Source organism: Camelina sativa, chromosome 5 (genome assembly GCF_000633955.1).
Source record: "Camelina sativa cultivar DH55 chromosome 5, Cs, whole genome shotgun sequence".
In the NCBI taxonomy this organism is placed as follows: Eukaryota; Viridiplantae; Streptophyta; class Magnoliopsida; order Brassicales; family Brassicaceae; genus Camelina; species Camelina sativa.
In genome coordinates, this window is record NC_025689.1 from 28,755,210 (window position 1) to 28,766,148 (window position 10,939).

The following is a 10,939-nucleotide window of genomic DNA, read 5'->3' on the forward strand; positions in this document are numbered from 1 at the left end:
AATACTATTGCCTTCAACCAAAAAACGACTAATGTTAATCTTTCAATTTCTTTTTAAAAGATACTTATTTCTTCGACACCTATTTTTAAAAAGTAACTCAGACTATAATAGTAGTGAACTTTACTTGCCCCCTACTTAACATTTTTACCAAAAAATTAAAAAAATTATTTGCCCCCTAACAAAGAAGGAAATGGCATGCGACTTTAATAGGGAATTCATGGTCAGCACTACGAACCACCAGTTGGAAGATAGGCCCACGTCAGACGGATACAAAGGGATACGATTCGATTGGCATGTGCATTCAGATTTCAGACACACTACACATCTCCATCGTCTGTATGCTTTTTCCCCCATCCTCGAGTCTTTTTCCCTTTTCTCTTTTAAATTTTACAATCTCAATATATTAATTTTATTAAACTTGAAAACTAATTGGATTATCCAAAATAAATCTAAATTCCTGAGGAAGAGAAAGAAAGAGGATGAAACTTGACAAATGTGCTATCTAAACTCCACATATTGCAAGTCTATCAAAGATAGTGAAAGAGAATTGTGCCATCACACAAAGATATCAAAGCCCTTGACCAAACACAGTTACACAAAAGCTGAACCACAACGAACTAATGGAAGCAAACGGGCGAACTCACTCTACCCAAAATTATTGCCTAATATTGGGTAACACAAAGTAGAACACCAAAGCAACACAATAGTTGCTCCTCCAAAAGTAGTGCGAACGAAAACATTCTTTTATTTTCTTTACAGTCTCCTAGTTTGACCCTTCTTATAGATTTATTACAAGTATATATTGACCCCAAAAAAAAAACATGTGGTAGAAAAAGAAGTAGAACCCAATGTTATTGTGTAACATTGGAAGAATAGTAAAGTTATCAAATAAAATAAAAAAATCTTACTCCCTCTGTTCTAATTTAGTTGTCGTTCTAGGATTTAATTTTTATTTCATATTAGTTGTCGTTTTAGATTTTCAATACAAATGTTTGATGAATATTCCAATCTTATCCCTGCTGTTTTAAAGTTTCAACCAATGAAAAAATTATAAAATATATTAATGAAGGGCAAAATATAAAATTTAATAGTTTCCTTAATTTGTGTGAAAAACCTTAAACGACAGTTAAACTAGAACGGAGGGAGTAACTAACAGACAAAAGATTAGTTTACATTTAATATTGTTGTTAGGAATAACAAAACATGTCTTGTTTTCTTGGTTGTCTCAATCAAAAAACATGTCTTCTGAGCATATAAATAGTAATAAAATATATAGGATGATGGGTCAGTGACGTGGTGACTAGTTGACATTATTATCTACGGTGATCCACCGTACCGTAAGATAGTAATTTGCTTATATATATATATATATATAAATCCTAATCTGACGCTCCCTTCAATTTCCTTCCATTACCATTATTAGACTCTCTCTCTCTCTGTCAATGTTATCTTCTCTGCACCAACTTCAACGCAAATAGACCCCAAAACCGACAAAGCTCCCCTATTCTTTCGGTACATCCTCATCTCTATCTCTTTTCTTCCTTGTTTCTTTCTCTCTTTGTATAAATGTCTTAGCCATTTTGGATTTAGTTAGATTCTTTCTCCGTAAGTTTCTCCCACTCTTGCAAACAACAAGATCATCATCATCCTCTTCAGGTCTCTATCGTTTCCTACTTGTTTCCCTATTCTAATTCTCTGCAATTTAGATTCTTGATGTTTTTTTCTTTTGGAGTGTTTCTTGTTCTTATGTGCACACGATCTTTGGCCAATTCTTGGAAACTAAGTTTGGTCGTAAGACGTTTTCTTGATATTGTTTCTGAGAGAATTCAGTTTTTTCAGATTTTCTTGATAATGTTTTGCTTTTTTAGGAAATCATTTTATAGCCATTCAAATTCATTTTGTTTTTTCTTGGTAACACGCGAAATTATTCTTTTTCTTCATCGATCATCCTATCTCTTCTTTATTTGATTGTGATCTTATTGGTTCTTCTTGACTTAGTTCAAGACTTTGACTAATCTGAAAAAAACAAAAAATTTGCAGAAAAATTCATTACTTCTAAAGATGGATGTTGCGGGTGGCTGACGAATCTTTTTCTCTAGCATTACCTTTACTGGTAAACAACATCTCTTCTTTACTACATATCTTTTGAATGAATCTTGTAGTTGTTGACAACATCTTATGATCTGTTTTTTTTTTTTTTCCTTTTGGCCAGATACGGAAATGTTTGTGAGAAGAAACAACATTAATTTAACAACAATCATAGATACTAACATTTGTAGAATAAGCAAAACCATTGGTATGGAACATGAATTAGATTGTGTTGGACATCATCAATATTCATCAGTTGTCACTTCAATCCCATTCTTCTCCGCTACATTGTTTATTCCTTTGTCTTTGAAAATCACTATACGTGACGGGTTTCACGAAGTTCTTTAGTTAAACATTTTCATATACAAAACAAACAAACACGTAAATCTTAGTTTGGAAAAATTTGTTCTTCTTGGGGGAGATTAAGTTGAAAAGAAAGATGCAAGCGTTTGCTATAAGTGGGAAGAAAAGGATTGTGAATTTCATGGATGATCCTTTGATCCCTGGATTGCCTGATGATGTGGCGAAGCAGTGTTTGGCGCTTGTTCCGCGTGCTAGGTTCCCTTCTATGGGAAGTGTATGCAAGAAATGGAGGTTTGTTGTTCAGAGCAAAGAGTTTATTACCGTGAGAAGACTAGCTGGTATGCTTGAGGAGTGGCTATATGTCTTGACAATGAATGCTGGAGGGAATGAGAGCCAGTGGGAGGTGATGGACTGTTTTGGACAGAAGCTATCATCTCTTCCACCGATGCCTGGTCCTGTAAAAACAGGGTTTAAGGTTGTTGTGGTTGATGGGAAACTTCTTGTTATTGCTGGTTGTTCTATGATCAATGGTTCTCTTGTTGCATCCGCTGATGTTTATCAGTATGATACTTGCCTCAACAGGTTCGTCAGCTTTTGTATATTTTCTTGATTTCACCATCCTTTGTGAGCTTTGATCCATTGATATTGAGTGAGTTTTGTATATTTTTGAAATGTAATCAGCTGGGGTAGACTAGCAGACCTGGAGGTAGCGCGGTATGATTTCGCGTGCGCTGAGGTGAATGGGCTTATTTATGTGGTGGGAGGTCATGGTATAGACGGTGAGAGTCTGTCGAGTGCAGAGGTGTATGATCCTGAGACAGGCACATGGACATTCATAGAGTCTCTAAGGCGTCCGAGATGGGGGTGTTTCGCTAGTGGCTTCAACGGGAAGCTCTACGTGATGGGTGGGAGATCCAACTTCACTATTGGCAACTCAAAACTTCTTGATGTGTACAACACTCAATGCGGCTCCTGGCATGGCAGCAAAAACGGTTTAACTGTAAGTCTCCTTTGAGTCTTTGATCATTGAGTATGAGTCTAATGTTGGTTTCTTTCTTGTCACATGATATATAGTATAGCGAGTGTTTTTAAGATTTGACTGTTTGATATGTTCTCTTGCAGATGGTCACAGCTCATGTTGAAGTAGGAACAAAGCTGTTCTGTATCGACTGGAAGAACCAAAGGAAGATGTCAGTGTTCAATGCGGAAGATGAGACCTGGGAAGTGGTGGCTCTTCCGCTATCAGGAAGCTCGAGGGCCGGGTTTCAGTTTGGTAAGCTGAGTGGGAAGCTTCTGCTTTTTTCGTCTCAGGAAGGAACCGGTCACAACACTCTACTGTATGACCCGGATGCTGCACCAGGCACACAGTGGAAAACATCTGAGATAAAACTGTCTGGTTCGTGCGTATGCAGCGTCACAATCACAGCCTGATTGATGAACTATAGTGATGCCATTGTGTTGTTGGTTACATTTCCTCATATGAACCAAAGCAAAGAGAGCATTGTCTCTTTTTAAGGTTGATGATGTACACTGATTTAATAAAGTGGAGAGAGTGTTTTGTTTGAAACTGATTTAGTGTTCTTGTAATTGTCTCCTCCGTTTGCATGTTTGTTGTAACATAATGCGTTTTGATTTATTTGGAATTTGTTTCAATGCAATTCGCATTTCATTGGCAAAGGCAAAGAGGCAAAGCTGATTTGGTTTAAACAATGGCTTACATTGAGAAGCGACAGAGACTTTTAAGTTTTAACTAACAACTTTTCTTCTTCATATTTTATTTTGAATCAAGTAGAGTATTTTTACATCGAACAGATCTTTATGGAACTTACTGAAGCTTCCAGTGAAGTTAATATTTTATTAGTTGAGGAAAAGATGATCAGAATTAGGTGTTTGTGAATAAATATTAAGACACAAAGTTATGTTAAATTCAATTCAAAACCTTGACCTGACTAAATATTAATAATAAAGTTCTATTTCACCCAGATTTTGAAATTACAAAATTTTTGGAAACACTTACAAAGTTACAAAGCAAAATCAAAATATTATATATTTAGTTATACAATAAAAGAGAAACGCATCACTAGTTTTCAACTATGGTTATCACTCACTCATGTGTGCACAAAGATTAGCATACAAATCATTAGGATCTTTACCAACCTCTCATCGTTCTCTTCTCGGCAATAATGCCGTTTCGCAAAACTGTTATGGCCCTGGGCCGATGAGTCCATAATGATCATTATCGATGCATCGGCTCAGGACCATGACAGTTTTTCAAAACAGCATTATTGTAGAGAAGATAACGATGAGAGGCTGGTAAAGATCGTAATGATCCATATGCTACTCTTTGTGCAGCACATGAGTGAGTGACAACTATAGTTAAAAAGGAAAGTTGTGTTCCTCTTATTCCTGTTTACCTAGATCTTTATTCTACTACTATGAGCTTGGAAAACCTCAAAGAACCAAAGCTAACTGCAGATCTCTAATAAAGGCAAAATTTGAATCCTCCTAACGAAAGTTGCTGTCATCAGTTGTATGAATGTGCCAATCTGTGCATCAAAAGCATCAATCTCTCAGTATATATTTTGTGTCAGCCAGAAAGGAACGTAAAATTATCGAGTTAATTAGCATTCATCTGTTCTAATGATTTAAAGTTATTCCGTATAATGAACAAAATTTTTTTTGTAAAAAACTTAAAATTAATAAAGACAGCAAGGTGGAAACAAAAGCTATATTGTTGTAAAACACTTGATGGACTCGACCTGACCGACCACTTATCTGTCCTTGTTACGGTCCATTAGAGTTAGGCTCATCGGCCATATGTGTTAAAGGCCCATTCGGCCATGTCCTTATCTTAGTCGGTTTTGTACTTTGTTCCTACGGGACTCTATATATATGTTGTAACCTCGAGTTTGATCATTAATAAGAACAAGAGATTTCCCTAAACTCTCTCTAGTTTTATAACACGTTATCAGCACGATAGTCTCTAAGGCCAGCTGAGAAAACCCTAACCCTAAAACCCTAAAGCAGCCGCATATTCTCTTCTTCCCTAAAAACCCTAAACCGCCTTTGATCTTTTTCTTCTTCGAGACTTACCCTCTTGTCTCGGAGATCCTTTACTGATTCACGAGCATCCTTAGCTCGTGATCAAGTTCTATACCAAAACCTATCGAGGTTTGTTGGTTCGCGGTTTCGGGGGTGAGTTCGCAAGGAGCTGATCGAGAGAAGCTGTTCGCGGGAAGAAGCTGTTCGTGGGAAGGAGCTGTTCGCGGAAGCAGTTCGTGATCGAGAGAGAGAGGAATTACCGAGGTCTTTAGCTCCCGGTCCATACCAGTCAGAATCCCAAACGGTGAAGGTAACAAAATCCGAAACCTTCTCAAAACCTTATGGATCCGAATTTGGACTTAAAAGCTATTGAACCTTAAAAGGAAAACAAGTAAACAACCAACATAGATTAAGATCTCTCTCAACCTAAAACTTTAAAAACAGATCATGTTTAGGTTGTTAGATTCCTTGAGAATTAAGACCAGTTGTATAAGATTAAAATTTGGTTGATTGCTTGTTGTGATGCATAAGAACCTAGATTCAAATTGTTAAATTATTCTAGGATGTTAAAACTGATCATTCATGCATCATAAGGAATCGAGTAGGGTGTTAGAATCAAATTGAACCATAGATTGTTCTTGTTAAAACTCGGATGCATAAACCCTAAAATCTCGATCATATAGCTTGAATCCGAAAATAAAACTTAAGCTTTTGCTAAAGAATTAAAATCTAAGATTTTCGGAATTAAAACTTGATTAGGATAAGTTCCTAATTTAAAATATAGTAATTATCCTAAGATTAAAATATTTCCTAAAACATAAATTTAGTAAATCTTAAACTAAAAGGAAATTCAAGGAAAAAGGAAATACTATCTAGAATTGTTGCATGCACTTGATTTTGTTGTCTTGCATGCATAAGGAATTTAAACCAACGAAAATATACATAAGGCATGGCATGGTCGGTCTTAAATACCGCATGACCTAAGGCATGGTACGGTCTTAAATACCGCATGACCTGAATATTTGTTGCATGGTTCGATCTTAAATATCGCATGCTAACTATCGGTTGTCTATCTTTTGCAGATGGCAAACCTCAAGAGCCTAGACTACCCAGTCCTGCAAGCTTCTGGAAAGAACTACTTGCAATGGGCATGGGACACCATGACCTGCTTGGAAGCAAAAGATCTTCAACAATGTATTGAGAGTGCTAATGTGTGTCCTGAAGAGGACAAGTGTGCGACATGTTTTTACATGCGTCGTCACATGGATATAGACCTCAAGAAGCAGTACCTTACCATCAAAGATCCTTTTGAACTTTGGACAGAGTTGAAAAACAAATATGGACACCAACAGATGGTGTTCCTACCAAAGGCTCAAGAGGATTGGAGAAGCCTAAGGATCCTGGATTACAAATCCATGGAGGAGTATAACTCTGAGCTTTTTAGGATTGTCTCACTCCTAAGGCTATGTGGTAAAAGGATTACTGATGAAGACTTAATAGAGAAGACACTCTCAACCTTTCACCAGAAGGACATACTGTTTCAGCAGATGATCCGTGAAAGAAGCTTCCCAACATATGCAAGCCTATTCTCCTACTTGTACGAGCAAGAGAACATAAGCAGCCTACTAAGACCAACCACGTCCATAGAAAAGGACACTACGGCCATGGTCGTGGTGGCAGAGGACATGGTGGTCGATAAGGCTAAGCCAGCAGTAGAGGCCACAGACGTAATGGCCGATGAAGCTGGGCGGACCGAAGAGGCTGCGGATGTGGTGGAAAGGGCCGTGGGCCCTCTTAAACCACAAGACCAAATCGGTTCAAAAGAAGAAGAATCCAGAAGCTAACCTTGTGCACCTCGATGATGAAGGAGACTTCGATCATGAGAAGGATGACTTGCTAGACTTTGAAACTCCCGATTGCCTTCAAAACATTGATTGAATTTCGTTTTTATTTTGGTTTAATTTCTATGCTTTTATGATTTAATTTCTATGTAATGGATAATTGCTTTGATTTAATTTCAATGGATTTTATTTTATAAAATTTGTCTTGATTAAAATCCAAAATTATTGTCCTCTTAATAGAAATGGCCGAGGACTTGAGTGAACTAGTGGTGGACAGTGGTTCCAGCCACACTATACTAAGAGATAAAAGATATTTCATAAACCTTAAAATGAAAAGTGCTAATGTTAATACAATTGCTGGTATAGCAAATTTGATAGAAGGCTACGGCCAGGCTCACATCTTGTTACCTAAGGGTACACACATTGAGATAAGTGATGCCTTATACTCACCCAGCTCTAAGAGAAACTTATTGAGCTTTAAAGATATAACACTAAATGGTTTTCATGTTGAAACCAAGGGTGAAGGATCTAAAGAGTTCCTATACATTACAGAAAATGTAAATGGACAAAAGAAGATCCTAGAAGCTATACCTGCACTAGACACTGGTTTATACCATGCTAGAATAAATATGATAGAAGCTAACTTAGCAAAGCACAAGATGTACAATGAACAATTCACTCTATGGCATGACCGGCTTGGCCACCCGGGTTCGAACATGATGCGTAAATTAATAATGAGTTCGAAAGGGCACAACCTTAAAGAAAGAAAAGTTTTCCCTAAAAATGCAACTTGTGTAGCATGTGCTCAAGGGAAACTTGTTGTAAGACCTTCACCAGTAAAAGTCACAAGAGAGACTTTACACTTTCTGGAAAGGATACAAGGTGACATATGTGGGCCAATACACCCACCGAGTGGGACATTCAGATATTTCATGGTGATGATAGATGCATCAACCAGATGGTCCCATGTATGCTTGTTATCCACGAGAAACTTAGCATTTGCTAAGCTCTTAGCTCAAATCATTCGATTAAGAGCACATTTTCCGGACTTTCCACTTAAGACTATACGTCTAGATAATGCTGGTGAATTTACATCCCAAGCGTTTAATGATTACTGTATGTCCATGGGGGTGAGTGTGGAACATCCTGTGGCACATGTCCATACACAAAACGGATTAGCTGAATCCTTCATTAAACGTATACAAATGATAGCTCGACCATTGCTAATGCGATCGAAGCTTCCCGTGTCAGCTTGGGGACACGCGGTCTTACACGCATCAGAGCTCATACGCATCAGGCCATCTAGTGAACACAAATATTCACCATCCCAACTATTATCGGGTCAAGAGCCAGACTTGTCCCATCTCAAAACATTTGGTTGTGCCGTATACATACCTATTGCTCCACCACAGAGAACTAAGATGGGACCTCAGAGGAGGATGGGAATATATGTTGGATATGACTCTCCCACAATTATAAAGTATCTCGAGCCACTCACAGGAGATTTATTTAAGGCTAGATACGCGGACTGTCAGTTCATTGAGTCCGAGTTCCCGACATTAGGGGGAGAGACTGACAAGCTGGTCAAGGAATTAACATGGAATCAAACATCCTTAAATTGGCAAGATCCTCGAACTCAAGCATGTGATGCTGAGGTTCAGAAGATAATTCATTTACAGCAGCTAGCTAATCAATTGCCAGATTCCTTTGCTGACCCAAAGAGAGTAACAAAATCGTACATACCAGCTTGCAATGCACCAGTACGTATTGATGTTCACAAGGAACACAATAATCAAGTTGCTACAGAGTCTAAACCACGTTTGAAACGAGGTAGACCGCTAGGTTCCAAAGATAAGAATCCTCGGAAAAGTAAAAGAGGTAAAAATCAGACCGAGGCTATGGGAATTATAGAACAAGCAGACATTACCGCGGAAACCCCTATAGTACCAGGTGATGTTCAGGACGCTGAACCTCAAGAACCTGAAGGGATAAATGGGATTGATAATAATGAGATATCAATCAACTATATAATGTCTGGAATACAATGGAACCGAAAGGATGTCGACATTGATGATATATTTGCATACAAGGTAGCACTTGAGATAAATGAGGATCTAGAACCCACATCTATACTAGAGTGTACACAAAGTAAAGATTGGTCTAAATGGAAAGAAGCCATTGATGTGGAGTTAAACTCTTTAAGGAAGAGAAGTGTGTTTGGTCCGATCTTGAGGACAACACCTGAAATTAAACCAGTTGGACATAAGTGGGTCTTTGTAAGAAAGAGAAATGAGAAGAATGAAATTGTAAGATACAAAGCACGGCTTGTAGCACAAGGATTCTCTCAAAGACCAGGAATAGATTATGAGGAGACATACTCCCCTGTGATGGATGCAACGACTTTTAGGTATCTAATAAGTCTGGCAGTAAGAGAAAATTTAGATTTGCGGTTAATGGATGTTGTAACTGCATATTTGTATGGTCCACTGGAAAATGAAATTTATATGAGATTACCAGAGGGTATAGAACACAAGAAAGGTGGTTCTCGAGAACAGTACTGCATAAGGCTAGACAAATCCCTATATGGACTGAAACAAAGTGGTCGAATGTGGTATAATCGGTTAAGTGACTATCTAGTCAAGGAAGGCTATAAGAATGACCCAATCAGCCCATGTATATTCATAAAGAAGTTTGCAAACAAAGGATTTGTGATAATAGCAGTCTATGTGGATGATTTAAACATCCTTGGAACCTCTGGGGAAATTGCCCAAACTGTAGAATATCTTAAGAAAGAATTTGAGATGAAAGACCTAGGTAAAACAAAATTTTGTTTGGGATTGCAACTTGAGTACATAAACAATGGGATCCTTGTGCATCAAAAGGCATATACAGAAAAGGTACTCAAGAGATTTAACATGGAGCAAGCTCACTCATTGACTAGCCCAATGGTTGTGAGAAGTGTAGAGGTGGATAAAGATCCATTCGCTCCTAAGAAGGCCGATGAAGAAATTCTCGGACCTGAAGTGCCTTACCTCAGTGCTATAGGAGCGTTAATGTTCTTGGCTAGTCACACTAGGCCAGATATCAGCTTTGCCGTGAACCTCCTAGCAAGATATAGTTCTTGTCCGACCAAAAGGCACTGGAATGGTATTAAACATGTTCTGCGTTACCTTCAGGGAACGACAGACTTTGGTCTTTACTATACTAACTATAACAAAGATGGTTTAGTTGGTTTTGCCGATGCAGGTTATCTATCCGATCCACACAATGGTAAGTCACAAACAGGTTATGTGTTTACACACGGCGGTACAGCGATATCTTGGCGTTCCATGAAGCAGACTTTGGTGGCCACATCCTCAAATCACGCGGAGATCCTAGCCATACATGAAGCCGGCCGTGAGTGTGTTTGGTTGCGGTCTATGACTCAGCATATACGGACGGATAGCGGTTTAGAAGACAACAAGGAAGCAACGGTCATCTACGAAGATAATTCAGCCTGCATCGCGCAACTCAAAGACGGTTACATCAAGGGAGATCGGACGAAGCACATACTGCCAAAGTTCTTTCACACACATGAACNTTAGTTCTTGTCCGACCAAGAGGCACTGGAATGGTATCAAACATGTTCTGCGTTACCTTCAGGGAACGACAGACTTTGGTCTTTA

At 38.3% G+C, this 10,939-nt stretch overlaps 1 protein-coding gene across 4 annotated transcripts; it reads left to right on the top strand.

Moving 5' to 3' along the window:
• Nucleotides 1,395–4,044, top strand: LOC104787754 (F-box/kelch-repeat protein At1g67480). 4 transcript variants are annotated; one of them, XM_010513376.2, is made up of 6 exons: nucleotides 1,397–1,512; nucleotides 1,591–1,656; nucleotides 2,041–2,113; nucleotides 2,213–2,973; nucleotides 3,073–3,391; nucleotides 3,514–4,044. In XM_010513376.2, exons 4-6 carry the CDS (start codon nucleotides 2,528–2,530, stop codon nucleotides 3,820–3,822), a joined length of 1,074 nt encoding a protein of 357 aa, XP_010511678.1. In that variant the 5' UTR covers nucleotides 1,397–1,512; nucleotides 1,591–1,656; nucleotides 2,041–2,113; nucleotides 2,213–2,527; the 3' UTR covers nucleotides 3,823–4,044. The 4 variants fall into 4 exon arrangements, with proteins under 4 accessions (XP_010511680.1, XP_010511677.1, XP_010511678.1 ...); XM_010513377.2 differs by having other exon boundaries at nucleotides 1,595–1,656; XM_010513378.2 differs by lacking the exon at nucleotides 1,591–1,656 and having other exon boundaries at nucleotides 1,395–1,512.